The 18,129-nt window shown below is 42.0% G+C and overlaps 1 protein-coding gene across 6 annotated transcripts in view; it reads right to left on the reverse strand.

The window, feature by feature from the left end:
* Positions 1-18,129, reverse strand: part of Dync1i1 (dynein cytoplasmic 1 intermediate chain 1) — a 309,676-nt gene that overhangs the window by 275,355 nt on the left and 16,192 nt on the right. For all 6 annotated transcript variants that reach the window (XM_006986876.4, XM_006986878.4, XM_006986877.4 and 3 more), the window contains exon 2: positions 2,567-2,683. In XM_006986876.4, the coding sequence (XP_006986938.1) occupies positions 2,567-2,674 (108 nt within the window). In that variant the 5' untranslated portion in view covers positions 2,675-2,683. The remainder of the gene's footprint in view (positions 1-2,566; positions 2,684-18,129) is intronic.

Here is an 18,129-nt window from a genome sequence, read left to right on the forward strand (position 1 = left end):
GGTGGTATGGTCTTGCTGAAGGAAGTATGTCACTGGAGATGGGCTGTGAGGTTTGAAACTCCTCCACCATCCTAAGTTTACTCTCTCTGAGACATGAGCCTGTGAGCACTCAGCTTTTCCTGTTCCCATGCTTCCCCTTCCTCACCCCTTCCCTGCCGTGATAGTGATGGGTTCTTTTTTATTTATTTATTTTTTCATTTTACATATCAACCAGAGTTCCCCCTTCCTCCCTTTCTCCTGTGTAGCAGGGGTCCTGGCTGTTGTTCCCTTTGAGGGTGGGGGCCAAGTAGGCGCAGAGTCAAACCACCTCCCCCTCCCCCTTCCCTACCCTCATCCACTCCTCATAGGGTGTAAGGCCTTCCTTGGGGAACCAACACAGGCTGGCATACCAAGTTGGGGCAGGACTAAGCCCCTCCACCCTGCAGAGTGATGTGTTTTTATCTCTCTGGAAATGTAAGCCCCAAATAAACCCGTCTATGAGTAGGGGGATTATCTTAAGTTCAATCACTGGGACCCACATAGTGGAAAGAATGAATGTGCTCCACACATTTGCTGCAGCACATAAGTGTCCCACTCTCATCCACTCATCAAATAAACCAGTGCTTTTTGTTTGTTTGTTTTATAGATGCTTAAATGGCACAAAGGAAAGAGCTTCTTGAGGGATGCTAGAGTATGCAGAGAGGAGATTTAAAGCCAGAGCAGACCTTAAATATAATACAGCCAGTGAATCCCAAGATTGAGCCCTGATTTAGATCTTGTGAGTGGCACTGGGCATGGAAGTGTAGGACTGTGAATTGCTGTTGTGACTCGAAGCTGCCCTGTCCCTTAAGAAATGGAGACAGGGAGTCCTTCCGCAACTTGAGTTCCAGAGGTGCATGGAGGCCAGAAATATGCTGGAAGCTCTTTTTGATATGCAGGGGGTGAGACTTTTACTTCTCAAAACTACTTGGTATACCAGAAAAAAAAAAAAAAAAAAAAAGGAAAGAAGGAAAAGAAAGCTAGCCTCCATCTGCTTGGTTGGCCCGTGATTCCCCCAAAATGTGTAAAATGAAAAAGATAGAGCAGACAGCCTAATTTGGAACCAGATTTCCTATATCACATCACAATTCACAGTAATTCTGTGAAATTCAAGTCGGATATTAGAATGTCAGTTTAAAAGGAAACCCATTATTAGCAGGGAATAGCAGGTGCTTTAAAGATACAGTAGCTGTTGACATCTGAAAGAAGGGAAACATAATCACATAATGCTTTCTTTGGGCCTCCCGTGGAAATGAATAGCCATTCCTTGTCAGTTCTCACCTCGATTTCACCCACAACCTGCATACATGACAGCAAAGATCTCTCAGGGAAAACCATTATGTAGGAGAGCAAGGACAAGCATACCATCACATCAGTCACTGTGTGAGGCACAAAGAGATGGGAGAAGCCAGGAGGCTGAAATGCAAGGGCAATTACTGAAAAATAATAAACATTGTAAATCTGTTATTTTCCTCTCTTAAACTTGTAGAAAGAAGCAGCATTTATTTAGATTATGAGGCATCAAAGCATTTCCTTTTTCCTGGGTGGAGGGGAACCAATTGCTGTGTGGGGAGCAGTCCCAGTTTTCTCTTTATGGAGAGGCATATCACCCTGTACAAAGTTTCCTTTCTAGAAAACTATTCACAAATATCTCTGCCATCTGCTTTTTGTGCATCAAATGGGCTATTTCTACACTCGCAAAAAGATTGGAGAATAAAAAATACATCACTTCTCGGATCGAGATGGTAGAAGACACATGACAGGCTTTGAATTTGGGGTCAAGAGTCTTTGACCCTTAAATTTACCAGGAGAAAAGCTGCCTGACTGAAGGTCCTTGCTATTTGACAAAAGAAATCTTTTGGTGACAGCAGAAAATCCCCTTCTGCTACAACACTTAACACCGGGCTCTGTCGTATCCACCCACCTTCCTACCCGATCCCCACTTAACCAAGCTGAGGATTCTTTCTTATTGCTCACAGGAGATGCATGCATGTAGGAATCATGGGAAATCCACTGTCATTGTTCTAAAATGGGCATCCTGTTAGTTTTTGCAAAAATAAATAGATTCTCTCTCTCTCTCTCTCTCTCTCTCTCTCTCTCTCTCTCTCTCTCTCTCTCTCTCTCTCTCTCTCTCTCTCTCTCTCTCTCTCTCCCCCTCTCACAGGTATGAACTACATTCTAAGTTCTAGGCAGTGAGAGGGAAGGTCATCCTAACCTTAGCAGTTCCATGAAGTAAAAACCAACCATTGTTGCCCAAGTAAGGCTAGGAGAACATGGTCCAGACAGATGAAAGAATATCCAGCAACAAAGAGATCATGGGCCATTTTCAGGGTTCTCTTCAAATCCAGGGTGAACCTGGGCATACAGACTTTTGAGCCACGTAGGACTCCTGACCGCACTGACCAGGGAGGGGTGACTTCCTTCTTCAGAGTGTGCGGATACACCCTCACACTTCATTCCAATTTCTCAGGGGTCCTTTTTGTCCTGCTAACTGGTTTCTTGGGCCCCAGTGACCCTTTGATCCCATAACGCCCGGACCCAGCCTCACCTCTTTCCTCTTCCGCTCTTCCTCCTTCCGCTTCTTCTCCTCTCTTATCTGGGCCAAGCGCTGCTTTTTGCGCTCCAGCTCAGCCTTTAGGTCGCTCTTGTCAGACATCTTGGCTTCCTTGGAGAAAAGGAGGGAGAGAGAACGTGAGACTCCGTAAGCAATCTTTTTGTAGTGTCGCTGAAAAATCATTCAAAAGGGAATTCAGCTTGCAAATATGACTTGGGGGAAGAACCGGGTGTTTTATTTAGTCTGTGTTGAAGAAGAGAAAGAACTCAGGTTGGGCCCAACTCTATGGGATTCTTTTCCTATTATGTATCCATAAATGACTAAAGAAATTCGGTGTTGTCATCTGGGTTGAAAAAGAATAGCAATTCACTTCCAGGGGAGCAACACGCTTTCTGTACAAGTTTCTTCGCAGATAAACAAAAGGAGAGAGTGAAGATCAAAAAGAAATCATCAGGAGGACTCCAAGTTGGGATGCTGATGGAGCAATTCATCTCCACACTGCACAAAGAAAATAGTCTGTTGGGAGCCCTAGAGTGTGCCCAGCTTAGGTATCTATGGCCTGGATAAACCGTCCTCCATGGAGCTTAGGAAATTTCATTTTGCCTAACATGACATGTGTTCTGAAATGCTAATTTTTTCCTGTAAACTCCTCCCAAACTGTCACACTTAATTTCGTCTGCCAAATAACTCTATTTCTATAAACTTTCATTTGTATACTGAATGTAATATTCCTTATTTTGGCACTGACCTCTTTCAAAGTAAAGGGTGTTGATGTACATAAGAAATAGGAGCTATATTGCATGAGTTGGCTGTTTGAAACCTGGGGCTTATGCAGGGTCGCTTGGCTTGGCCTGGGAGGAGGGGACTGGACCTGCCTGGACTGAGTCTACCAGGTTGATCTCAGTCCTCAGTCCTCAGGGGAGGCTTTGCCCTGAAGGAGGTGGGAATAGGGGGTTGGCTGGGGGGAAGGGGAGGGGGCGGGAGGGGGGGAGAACAAGGGAATCTGTGGCTGATATGTAGAACCAAATTGTATTGTAAAATAAAATAAAATTAAATTAAAAAAAAAAGATAGTCAAGTTTTTCTCTTTACTAATACCAGCCTAAATTAAAAACTTTGGAATTCATTTCAGGAAAGTATTGTTCCAGAAGTCCTCTCCCCTTTTCCTGGCAGTGCATTTCCCCTGCATTAGGAAAGAAAATCTTGTGTGTATGTGATTTATTCCCAAAGTTTTAATTGTAATAGTTTCAGTGAGTTATCCATGACTTTCATATGTCCATTGTTTCTGATGAAAACAAAACAAAACAAAACACAAAATAAAACAAAGGAACAAAAAACCAAACAAACAAAAAAAGAAATAGGAGCTAACCTTTGTTGAACACTTAGGAAAATTTATCCACACAAGGTTCAATTTTATATACCTTTTTAAAGAATACTTATTTCATATGTATGATTGTTTTGCCTCCACATATATTTGTGTACCGCATGCATTTTTGGGTCTACAGAGGCCAAAAGAGGCTGTTGGATTCCATAGAACTGGGGTTCCAGGAGGTTGTGAGCTATGTGGTTGCTGGGAACCCGGGTTCTCTGCAACAGCAGCAAGTGCCCTAACTGCTAAGCTATCTCTCCAGCTCCGAGGTTTAACTTTAGCATTGTCACGGCACTGCTCATGATAATGGGGCCAGAAGCATTTTCAGACACAAGAGGTTTGGAGAAGACTGTTATCAGACATCAATGATTATACACTCTTCCATCTTTCTTCCTGAAAACAAGCAAGGAGGAAACCCACAGGATTGAAGGCCGTGCAGGCACTATATGGTGGAACCTACATTCAAGCTTTTATGTGCTGTGATCCACTACACACACACACACACACACACACACACACACACACACACACACACACACAAGCCCTGAAGTTTAAGCTCAAAGTAACACACACCAAAACCAACCAACCAACAAATAAATAACGAAGATCTGGGGGCACAGACCAGGGTGAGCATAGTGGAGCTAGCAGAACTTGAAGGGGATGCCCAGCAATATCAGGAACTCCCAAATGAAGGGAAAATTGGGATGCGCAAAGATGTGGGAAAAGGAGAAGCCTGGAATGTGTGTACAAGAGAAGTGAGGAATCCAGATAAAGAAATAGAACTTCAATTGTGTGTGTGTGTGTGTGTGTGTGTGTGTGTATAGAAGCAATGGCAAAGCCTGAGAAAAACAGAAAAAAATGAGTTCTGTTTGATGCAGTGGGCCAATCACAGCAGCTCATGGAAAGGCGGAGAGACAAAATAAAAAAGGAATTTGCCCACCCTATTCTTGTCCTTGCCTGTATGACAACAGGAGCAGACACTAGAAATTAGGCAAGCTGCTGCGAGACTGGTGCCAGCAACACTGATTCTGCTGCACCTGCTGGGGGGGTGGGGTGGAATCAGAGGCTAATAATGTTCAGCAGCAAAATGTGAGATGCCTGACAGGGAGAAGGAACAATGTTACTTACTAAAGCTGTCTGAGAAGCTACCTTGCTCTTAGCCCATGGGGACTAATCTATTGTAATTGATGGGGTTAAAATTTTTCTTTGGTCAAAGTATAATATATAACATAATATATATAAATATGAAAATCGCTGAGCAATAGCTCTGTTGTTCTAAGCTGAAAGCAGACAGGAGAAACTTCTAGAGCATTCAGTTCTCCCCTTCTCTATCTCTCCCCAACTGTTTCCTACGTTTTCCCATTCAAAATTGCCTGACAACACTTTAGCTACATATTACCACCATCTGGAACAAACTACATTCTAACAGCATTCTATATTGGCTGTGACTTTTTCGTTATTAACTTCCTTCTTTGACAATTTCATATGTACACACACACACACACACACACACACACACACACACACACACACACATATATGCTGATGACTCTCATCTCCCATCTTCTCTTATTTCTCTCCCACCCCATGTCAACAATGTTTCCTCCTCCGGACAAATGTCTTTCTTTCCTTCACACTTTTTTCTTTGCCTTATGACCCACTGATTTTAACTAGGGTCGTCTCTGTGACCAAGAGTTTGGAATTATCCACTGGTATCTGATGGGCTCTCTGGTATGTACACAGCTCAAGACACTGACTGTCGTCCCCTTAGAATCCACGAGTAACCAAGGGCTCAACATGGAGGGGTAGGATGCCCTAAGAGCTCATCCCCAATCCATGACTGACTATTGACAGGTTTAGTCTTGTGCAGGTCACCACAGCTGCAATGTTTATTCACAAGAGGAATTGGCTTGTCTTCTCAGCGAGGTGCAGGATGAAGAGGCAGCGTGAGCAGGCAGGCAGATGTGTGTCTGACGATGCTAATTACTAATGTTAGCATGCTAAGCCGTAGAGATAATACTACCAAGACAGCACAAAAGGCACTGAAGAGACTTCAGGAGTGCTTCAAGCAGACAAGTTTGGAAGCTCATCTCTTTTAGCTGTAGTGGAGCCGCACTGTGGAAGGACACAGCTCCAGAGGGCCTGACTACGTACTGATTTTGTTAGACCCATTCCAAACTAGACACTTAACATTCACCCCCAGGGGAATAAGAAATCTCAATAGGATGCCTCATAAAGGGTTTGTAAAGTAGATAGTTTGGAAAATGAATGGGCTTTCACAAATAATGCGATGTCTCACATGGTGACTTAAATGCCATATCAGCGCTGACCTCCATAGAATCTCCCAAGACAGGGGGCTTTTTAGTCCCACCCTCTATATCTCCCTGCACGTCAGAGCAATTTCAGGTAGGAAGGGGAACAAAACTTGAGGGATGTGAGTTAAAGAACCCCATGGCGATTCTGACACCCTCAGTCCAAAAAATACAAGTCACACTAGAGCTGACCCTGTTGGTGGGGGGTGCAGGTGAGCTGGCCCTGAGGTCATGAGAATAGGAGAGCTAACCCTCCTCCCCCTCATATGCCATGGAGCAGCATGGGTGAGGAAATGCCCACCCCCACCCCTTGCCACCTGCTGCAGGTGAGAGAGTTGGCCTTGGGGGCATGAGAGCGGGAGAGCCCCTCACTAACTGCAGCAGGAGAGTAGGCCCTGCACCTTGGCTGGACAGCACAGGAGAGCTGGCCCTGGTGGTGTGGGTGTGGCTGAGCTGAGGGCACAAGAGCAGGAGAACTGAACCCATTCCTTGCTGCCTGCTGCATTGGGTGAGCTAGCTGGGGCAGTGCTGGAGAGTTCACCTGGGTGGTGATGAGGAGGGGAAGCTGGTGGGCTGACCAACTCAGCTACCACCCAATCCCAGAACCAGAGCTATGAGTTGGCCCGCCCCAATATCCACCTCATCTATGAACTGCCAGAGCATGTGAATGGGCTGGACCTGCAGATCCAAAGTTGCAGGATCTCCATGACACAAGGCAACAACAGGATATTCAAGAGGAGTCCCAGGGAGGGTACAGCATCAATAGTATAGCAGAAGTCAGAAGCCTTGAACCAGACCAATGAGTAGTTGCAATGGACACGTTAGTAAAGATGCGTAGACTACAGGGTATACTCTGCAACCCACCCCCACTGCAGCTTCCACACCAAGATTTTTTGTTTGTTTTTTATTTTTGGTGCTTTTTTGGGGGGATTTTCTTTTAAATTTTATTTTATTTTGGGGTGGTACAAGGGCAGAGGGCAGAAACAAAGGGGTGGGGAGATGGATGGGAATGGTATGTATGATGTGAAATCCACAAAGAATCAATAAAAAATTTAAAAAAATACAAGTCAGCACCACCTCTTTTTACTATTGCTCTCTTCACACACATGAAAAGTTGGCTTTTTTTTTCTCTTATAGAGGTCAGAAAGACAGATCCTGCATGTCTCCGAGGACAGTCTTTTCCCCATCTAATCATAGACTATTCTCCCACCCATTATCCCGTTCAAGAGTTGCCTCCAGTGGACTTAGGGTCATTTGCAGCTGAACTTCACTCAATTCTATCCCTTCTGGGATCAGTCAATGCACCCTCCCCTCCCCCTGCCTTCTCTGATCTCCAGAGCAGAGTTCCATAATCTCATGTTCTCTCACATTAGTCTCCTGTGCTGTACTCTTCACTGTGTCCATTGCCACACTCACCCTTCCCGTGTTCCTCATCCTCCTGCATCTGATCTCTCACCCCAAAATCTTCCAGTGTCGATATAATGGAACATACACAAGCCTACCTCACCTTTTCTATTTCTTCATCTACCTAATGACACTGACTCCAAACAGACAATTCAAGGTTCAATTCATCTACCCCATTTCCTCTGGATTCCAAACACCAATCACCACCCAGGCTGTCGTTTTTCAGGTCCCAACAGTCTCTAATGCCTTTTTTGTTCCCTGGTTTGTTCTTCAGCTCCTCTTCACATTCACTCTCCCTAGCCTCAGACTCAGTTCTTATCATTTTGGCTTCTGTTTATCTACGGTCACAGCAAACTGCCGTGCTTTTGATCTCAATTAATGTAAGTAAAGAGCCCACAACAGTGTCTGACAGATATTAAACACTCACAGGACTTAATTTCTTTTCTGCCAGTACTCCTCCATCTCCTCCACAGTGCTGGAAAGTTTATGTCAGCTTGACACAAACTAAAGTCATTTGAGAGGAGGGAACCTCAATTAAGAAATGCCTCCATGAGATCGAGCAGTAGGCAAGCTTGAGGATTTTCTTAGTTAGTGGTGGACGGGGGGGGGGGGGGGGGGGGGGACGACGACAAGCCCATTGTGGGTGGTGCCATCCCTGGGCAGGTCCTGGGTTCTATAAGAAGGTGAGCTGAGCGAGGTATGTTGAGCAAGCCAGTAAGCAACACCCATCCATCCATGGCCTCTACATCAGCTCCTGCCTCCAGGTTTCTGCCCTGTTTCAGTTCCTGTTTTGACTTTCTTTGATGATGAACAATGATGTGGAAGTGTGAGCCAAATACACCCTTTCTTCCCCAAGTTACTTTTTGTCATTGTATTTCATCATAGCAACAGTTCCTCAAACTAAGACACCTACTTTGCTTTATTTATATTATTATTATTATTATTATTATTATTATTATCAATTATTAGTACTATTGATTTTCATGCCAATCCTATCCCACATCACCAGTTCCACTCTAATTCATCATTCAGAGCTCCCAACAACTAGAAAGTGTTGCTAGGGGAATAGGCTACACATTGGAGGTATAGCATATTACTGAATCGTATCAGAAGGCCAGAATCCAGGAAAGTCTATCTATGTGCCTGAAAGTCTAAGTCACTTCAGAGGGACTAGAAGGCCTCTACCTATGAGAGACCACTAAGTGAAGTAAAAACAAAGGGTCTGAGAGGCGTGACACAAAGGAAAAGCTACTTTAAAGATGTAATGCATTGGATGCAGTAATGTAGTTAATTATTCTGTGAACGTAGGAATTACAGGGGAAGCTGGACAGACATCCTACTCTGAACTACCCATTTGTCCCCAAGGAGCATGAATTTCAACAGAGGACAGACTAGGAGAAGCGGAATTGAGAGAATGAGAAAGTGAAAGGAAAAGGTAGACCCTGAGGGAGGAAGGAAATACAGTCGCGGTCATGACTCCTTACAGCTTCCCTGGCGTCTCCCGCTCAGTTCTTAAGTCCATCCACATCCACATGGAAACAAAAACCTTCAGCTTGTCTGGACTCCAAGAATACGAGCCAACCCCCTTGAGTTCCCAGTTGCTCAGGACCCCATACTCCAGTCTTCCTTAGAACCAAGCGTCTGCAGGAGAAGCCACGGGGTTAGCTCTGTTTACACAGCTGCTCAGTCACAGCCCCTCCTAAGGCTGGGCTTTTGAACAATACGGATCTCTATTTCCTTTGGTTGTCTAGGTTGGCAGCAGCTGGAGATTCCATTCCTAATGCTGGCATACATGAATGTATTTTTAAGCTTAAGGTTGGAATTCTATAAGGTTTAAGTCACTGCCTAGCTGTTGCCAGAGGCATTGAAAAATGCACAGCCCTGAGTTCTCTTTTCCTGTCTGAAATCAGTTGCTCTCATCAGGCCTCTACTACCAGTTATTGGACTTTCCATCTGCCACCAGGTATGTGTAAGAAATCTGATAATTCACGTGCTAGTCTCACCTGCCTGGTTCCTCATGAAGTACAGCACCTACCACTTGGAAAGGAAGCCAAGAGTAGATACAAACCACAAACGTTAACACATTTTCACAGCTACATCTCACAGTTTAAAAAAATGCAGATATCTCAGTTAGGAGTGGGCTGACAAAGGATTTACAGGGGACATTCCGTATTTTTGTAGTTGTAGCACTAGATATGGATCTCAGAGCCCCGTACATGCTTGCACAAGTGCTCTATCATGGAGCTAAATGCCCAGCTCTGCTTTCTAAAACTGTGTGCATGCACATGTATATATGGAGGCCGGAGGAGAAGCTCTGTGGTCATTCCTTAAGTACTATCCACCTTTTCTCAGAGACAGGGTCTATCTGCCAGTCTGGAATTCACCAAGTATGCTAGGCTGGCTGGCCAGGGAGCCCAAGGGATCCACCTGTCTCTACTGCTTGAGCTCTGGAATTAAAAACACATGCCTCCATGCCCAGCCCTTGGTGGTGGTGTATTTTTTTTTTTTTTTTTTTTTTTTTTTTTTTTTTTTAGTGTGGAGTCAGGAAATTGAACTCAGGTCCTCAATGCAGACACTTTATCACCTGAGTTACTTTCCGAGCCTATTTTTTAGATTTTTACAGCCATCAGAAGACTATGAAAATACTAATGATATTTATTTCATAATAGGACAGTAGTATTCTCTGCACCTGCTTATACTCCCCTTATAAAGTGGTCCTATAAATTATCAAGTACCTTAAATGGCTTTTGCTTATTTGGGTCATATCTATTAACATACACCATGTTAACCACTAAAGCTAATACAATTTAAATATTCTTAATAATGAATTTTAGAACAACACACAACATTGTTACTTAAAAACGTTGTCTTCTAAGACAAAAAAATAGTAGAGTGTGACATTTTTATGTTTTTACATATCTTTTAAATAGCTAAACAGAAGTCAGCTGGATTCTCATGGTTACTTCTGTGCAGTTTGTTGTGATGTGCTATTTTAGCTGAAGTAGATGAAGACAATCTGGCCTCACATAGATATGCAGCCTGAGAAAGGAAGGTTCCAATAGTCTCCTCAGGTAATTCCAGGCTTCCTTCCATTTGACACCAAAAGTCAACAAGTAGCTCGGTTCCTTGAAGGGCAGCTGCAGTTTGCGTATCAATTACATCAATCAATGAACTTTTGGTTCATTGAACTTCTGTTACATTAAAGTCTACTCATCTATCTTGCATGTTGAATGAATCTTTTAGCAATGTATGATTTTCTAATGCCATATAATGGTTATTTGCTAAAAAAAAATCAATAATTAGACAATATTGAACTTTGCAAACTCCCCAAACTGTTGGTGTATTTCATTACATAATATCCAAAAATTAAAATGAAGACGGTTATTATCATAAAACTCTCCAGGGGTTGTAAAACTCTCAAGTTCATGGTGGGGGTAGCAGCTAAAAGCTCCCCTTGATTTTATTTTGTGCTTAATAGCTCAAATTTTATCCTTAGCAAAAATTTATAGACAGCTGTGCTCTGATAAAGACAAGCTCATGGACTGATTTTGAGAGATATATCATGACACCCAAAGCCTTGCATGTGCCATGTGTCTGTATTCCCTATGCTAGGCAAGAGCATTAATATCATTAATATCAGGCAAGAGCGTTACCACCAAGCTCCATCCCCAGCCCCTAAAGGGTGTCTTGCTGCTTAGCTGGGGTAGGCAAGTGGGAAATTTTTCATATTTCGTTCTGTGGGAACTTTTCCTCAAGGGCCTGACCTTCTCATTCTTCACACCATGCTCTGAGCTCACTAATTTTTTCCCCACTATTTCTAAATCATTTTAATGGTAAGCTCTTGAAACCCCAAATTCATAGACTTTCAGCTGCTGTCTCAAAGAAAAACAAATAGTATTTATGAAAACAAGAGGCAACATTTTGAACTCACAATTCAAACAACTGCAACAAGGCTTTTTCTTAAGACAACCACTAAATGTTGGTAGGCAACAACAAAGTTGTACATTGTCTTTGCCACACAGAGTGAAAGTGTAGGAATGTTAGTATTTGTTCTGCTCATGAAGGACAATCTTAAGCACAGTTGGGCTTCTTTTGAAGCTATGATTATGCAGTAAAAGATTTGCTACCATCACTAGTGATGCAATACCCCTACCCTGGGTTATGCTAAGACACAAGCAATTAAACCCAAGATTCTTTTATATCCTCCCTGCAAATATCAACACAATGAAAAATGACAGATAATATCTTAGTGCTATGAAAATAGTCTCGACACTTAACATACTAAGTGTGTGTTGGAGCCTGAAAAAATCCCCAAACTGCACTCTTTTTTAACCTCATTCTAGTAATATAGAGTTGATTCTAAAACTTGCAGAGACATTGACTTAGCAAAATGCCATTATTTAAAACATAACCCTGGAGAACAAATTGAGCTTGTTCTTTTAAGGGAAAGACTAAGTGAAAGACACAGTTGTGAAATCAGCAAGCATAGAAATGCAGATTGGACACAGGAATTCTACAACAGAAAACAGTTTAGAAATACCAGGAAAATGTATGACCTCTGACACACAACATGAAGGATAATAGGGAGAGAGGATAAGGCCTTGAGAAAGATTTCCCAAAGACTTGCATGTGAAAGATGTCTCACTTGCTACCCAGCCAAGAGGTAAAGAATATGAACCAAGAAACCTTTTCAGGGATAAGATGTAGCTCCATGGTAGAGCTCTTGCCTTCTTGAGCAGGTCCTGGGTTCTACTCTGAATACCTAAAGAAAGACTTTTTTCTGTGTCCCCATTCCTGCCCATTTCCCACCTTCCCCCAATGTGCGTGGGTACACATATGTATGTGCGCATGCATGCATATGCGTACACACACACACACACACACACACACACACACACACACACACACTTTAAGCCAAGGAAAACTCTTCTTAAAAGGCTTTTGGAGTGGATACTATTTGGTCCCCTTTCAGTTTACTCTTTCTATCACTCTTTATCACCTCCTTATGGCAGAACATGTGAATTGCAATGAAAGCCTTTGCCTGTGGAATTTGTAGGTGCATCATCAAAACCAATATTGAGTGCTCTTCAGGACTCCATGAGTTTTATCTACCTAGGGAGAATATAGTTTCTTGAACAACAACTACTAGAGTAAAACTATCTGATCTCAACATATACACAGAATTTCAGACATCTCTAGTTTCTATATGCCTCTCAATTTTATATATACTAAATTCTTAACTAAAAAAATGAGGCAATATTTTCAAAGTAAGCCTTTGTTTGTTCATGATGAATTTCTGAGGTATGTTTATGATTGTCATGTCTGTGTACTGTCACTAGTCCTTCTTTCTTTGCTTCCTGATTCTCAACAGCCAAATTGCCTCCTTAAGCTGAAATCTGAGCATTGGAAATTGCACTGCATTAAACAGGGGAGACTCAAGCACTCAGCATAGAGGCCCATTATTCTAGAGAGCAAAATCAATCCGTAGGGAATCTGTCCTCATCTAGTTAACAGAGTCGGAATGAGAGCTCTTAAATCTTAAAGGACTCCAAAGCCCTTGTTATCTTTGCCAAAAAGTTGAAAAATCTCTGTTTTATTTCTGACCCCTACAGTGCATTTCATTAACTTAGAGATTCTACATGATTCCCTTTGAAAAAGGAATTGTTCCTCAATTAAGAGAATCAGCCATTCATATCTTAGAGTATCTCCCCTCAGGAAATGCTCAGATGATATCAAGAGTCCTTAGAAAATGAGAATTTCAAGTATAATCTTTGAATGCATACAAAACCAGAGATCGAACAGTTTGGACAACTATAGAGAAGTATTGTAGAATTGTATCTATTAAAATTAGGGCAGAAAAAGAACAAGAAAATGGAATCACAAGTAAGAACATAGGAGCCCTCTAGAGAATATCAAAAGGAAATTCAGCAGGAAAATGGACTTTACAAAAGGAGTCTTGGGTCAAAACATCTGGAAAGGCTGAGTCAACTGCCTTGGCTAGGTATTCAGCCAGGTAACTAAATCAACAAGACAGGTACTTCGCATAAGTGCTCTCAAGAAGCACATAGTAAGAGGCAACTTCTCCACAAAACATGATGTAAGCTTCATTTGGAACTGGTATGTTAGCTCCTCAGCATCACACTGGACCTTCAGTAGGCATTCAAAATGCACATACCAAGTAGATTAAAGGAGGCTCTTGTCTATTGACTTCTATGTTGTTATCTTTCATGGATCAGCTGATACCACTAGCTAAAAGCCAGAAGTAAACACAAAGCCACCAGAAGTAAACACAAACTCTTACACATCCATGTTTTTCTTTGCATGCACAACAAAACATTTCATGTCATCTGCTAGCCTTGGATAAGACTAACTATGGCTCTCACAGACTTTTCAGAGCCCTCTAACCCTCAGATTTTCCACCTTGTTTCTAGTTCATTTCCAGGAACTTCCTTGCACTTCCCTGCTTCTGTTTGGCCAGGTGGTTGTGGATATAAGGTCTATGGTGAGGGACTTCTTCCTGCAAGCAATCTTAACCAACTACCACTCTACGAATCTTCTTGTACAATGTTGCCATCTCCAAGTTTTCTGCTTTTCTTCTTCAGCTCCCAAATCCTCAGACTCGCAGTACACCACAGACATGTTTCAAGAGTCCTCCAAATTTTACTATGTCAAATTTGCAATCTTGCCATCCCTTATCCAGATCCATTCACATTATTCAATGGTAGTCTCCAACACTGCTCATCTGGCAGTCCCTACACTCCATTCACCTTGTATTTTCTTCGTACTAAACACTGTTCCTTATTACACACCCTCCACAGTGGGTGGGTGACCTTTTGATCACCCAAATCAGAAGAAGAAACTTCTCCCATTATAGCATTCCTATGACATGTACGCAAGCTCCATGTTATTGTGCATAAAGCCCTCTTTTTCCCCATCTCTCCACCCATAGACTTCAACTTCCCAGCTCTTGTTTTGACATCACATACTAAATCATTCCATGCCATTCTAACTTGGTAAATTTCATAAATGCTCTTCTTATTGCTCATTACCTGATAACTCCAGTTCATCTTTGAATTTCAACTCAGTCAGACACCCCAGAAGGTGTTTATAGGCCATAAAATATAGGAGAGGAAAAATATCCTTTCCTTTTGTCTATCTTAGATTCATTGTCTGGGAACCTTATAACAAACAACAGACTAATAAGAGAAAAATTATAGTTTTATTTATATAAATTTCACATGGCATAGGAGACTTCTGCCCTCCTATGGGGATGAAGACAGGTAAATAGTTAAACCTGTGTTTTTAAAATAGATTTGATGAAGAATTAAGAGAAACAGACAGGACTGGTAAGATGACTCAGCTGGTAAGGGAGCTTGCTGCCAAGCCTGACAACCTGAGTTCTAGAATCAGAGGCTGGAAGTATTTATCTAACTCCCCCTACCCCCCCACTAAACAAACAAACAAATACATAAATGCATAAATGTAATTAATATTTTTTTTAAAAAGTAGTATAACCAAAGGGCAATAAACTAGGGAACCCTCCCAAGACTCATTCCTCAGATTCTGCTCTGCATCTTTGGTGAGAAATAAGGATGTGCCTTTCTTCTGTGTATAGGTAGGTGCTGTGGGATGGTCTGTATGTCAAATGTGTTGCTCTGATTGATCAATAAATAAACACTGATTGGCCAGTGGTCAGGCAGGAAGTATAGGCGGGACTAACAGAGAGGAGAATTGAGAGAACAGGAAGGCAGAGAGAGACACTGCCAGCCGCTGCCATGACAAGCAGCATGTGAAGATGCCGGTAAGCCACGAGCAACGTGGCAAGGTATAGATGTATAGAAATGGATTAATTTAAGATGTAAGAACTGGATAGCTAGAAGCCTGAGCCATTAGGCCAAACAGTTTAAATAATATAAGCGTCTGTGTGTTTATTTTATAAGTGGGCTGTCGGACTGCCGGGGATTGGTGGGACTCAGAGAGAAAACTCTCCAACTACAGGTAGGGGAACTGCTTTAGAGAAGGCCACCTTCTCACCCAAGCTATTTCTCAGATTTCACTATTTAATGCCATGATCTGTAGATCTGTAGGACAATATCCTGAACCATGTCACAAACATGGGCCAAGCACTGCCCACTGGTGCCCTTGACATCCTGTGCAGGATGCAATGGAGGCATGTGCGATCATGATACTGAGGTTCTGTTGGTGTGATTTCCCTCTCCCGTTACACTCATAGCTCCCCATGCCAGGACCACAGCTAAGTCAGCGTAGTGATGTGCCTGCAGCACCAGGCAGTGAGCTCAGCAAACATCTCTTGCTGAACAACCACTACATAGGAATGGAGTGCTTTCATGGTTTTATTAAAATGCCAGAATCTTCCAGTCATCAAGAAATTTCACCAGTGTCTTATGCTTTGTAAAGAAAAAATGCAAAGAAACTCCCTGATTACATTAAAAAAAATCTTTATTTCCACAATGAAGGAAATTCCTTTCCTCACCCACCAGCACCAATGTGCAACAAACACCCACTCCTACCATCACTTTGCCTATTAAGCTATCTTTTATTAAACTACTGTCATTATAGGTCCATTGATACATTTTTTCCTGCCTGCTTTACATTTTTAATCTCTATTTCCTGACTCCAAATGGGCTAGTTAGCAAAATCCATTCAACTGGTAATTAACAGCCTCTATTGTTTAATCACAAGTAATAAATTCAGCAGTCTAGGATTTATTGCCCCAAATGCCTTAGAATAAATCAAGCTGAAGGCTAGTCTTTCTTTTTAAGACTGTAAAAATAATCTGTGCTTCAGAGCAGTTTTCTCTGTTGCACATAGGGATGTTTTCTCTGAGTTGCTAAGATAATAAACAAATGTATCTAAAAATAAGTGACTTTCAAGCAACCTGGGGGCCAATCTTTAATGTAACTGCTAACAAGCAAATCTTAGGATATCACTAGCTTTGGCTGTGACTAGGATTCCTCAGCCTGATGTTCTTATACACAGGCCATATTTTTCTGTGAAGAGAATTAAACCTTGACAGCATCAGCTAGTAGACCTGCCTACCATGGTCTTCTCTCCTGTTATAGAATGTGGGCAAATCAACCTGCCAGTATCCTTGTATCTTGTAAGTTAGAACAAATTTAAACAATCGCAATAGAGGAAATCATCCCAAGAGCCATCAGAAAATGAGAGGAGATATATTTCATGGTTTAAAATGCAGCAAAAATAGAAATTCCTACTCTAAGCAACATGTATGCTAATAAAAAGTCAAATTATTTTAATCTTCTAAAAGTAGAAGATATTTCAATATCTTAATACAATAGGCCCCCTAAGCCAACCATAGAATACTTAGGGTTTTACAATTAAGTCCATAAAATTGCAAGGACCACCAAACTCCAAAAAAAAAAAATGATAAAGACAGAAACAGAGATACAAGAGGACTGTGTAGAGTTTGTCCAAAGTGAACAACTTTGGCATTAAACCTGATTCTTCACAGATGCTTAAGGACTATGTGTGCCTATGGTTCTATTTTTCTTTGTCCTTTGACCCACTCTCGTGGTCTTGGCATTTAATTGGGTTGTTCTCCTTCCTTTATATTGTTTCTTTGTTGTAGTCATTTCACATCAGCAGTTTTCCTCCTAGTGTTTGATCTATGGACGATTAAGAATGAGACAGCTGAGAACAACACCGAGCTACCAAGAACTCCATAAATCAATACGGTCTGTGATGACTCATTTGTCCATAGAGGGAATGGGCCAAAGCTTCCCAGAGTAGGTGGATTTGACCATTGCAAAAGAAGTAAGGCACAAGAAAGCCTAGGGGAGTGTGACTCCCAAGTAGAGGACAAAGTATGGACAAAGGTGGGGAGGTAGGGGAGATGACCAGTCTTGAGGGTAAGTAATTTGATGTGGACAGAACATTAAGAACAAAAGAAATGGTGGGAGATATGAGGATGGTAGTGCAACCCAAGGTTAGACCCTGAGGGTGAGTTACCCACCACTCTAGTTTGTACAGCAAAGAAAGGTAACCCAAAGGGAGGGGTCTTTCAACACTAAACCCAGTTAAGTGGTCACCCCTCAGTGAAAGATGAGCTATGCTGTGTTCTAAAAGGACCCGTAGCTCTCTGCAGGCAGGAGGGAACAGAAGAATGTCACCAAGTACAACCCTGGATATTTACTTCTATCATAAACTGTATACTATACAATCCTTTTAAAACAGGGATTCCAGTTCATTGCTGAGTTTTGAAATCAAGTTATTGATCATAGGCAGACATTTTGGTTATGAACAGATTAGAACTATTATAGCACATGCAAATGGAAAAGACTTTCATGGTGTTGGTGTTGGATAGGCAAGCACATACATGTGATTTATCATTGTTTGTGGAAGTTAAAGTTAAATAAAGGTTAAATAAAGAGATCTTTATTGTTTCTACAAATGATACATTTTAAATTCTAAATTTACCTCCACCCGTGTTCTT

Source organism: Peromyscus maniculatus, chromosome 3 (genome assembly GCF_049852395.1).
Source record: "Peromyscus maniculatus bairdii isolate BWxNUB_F1_BW_parent chromosome 3, HU_Pman_BW_mat_3.1, whole genome shotgun sequence".
NCBI lineage: Eukaryota > Metazoa > Chordata > Mammalia > Rodentia > Cricetidae > Peromyscus > Peromyscus maniculatus.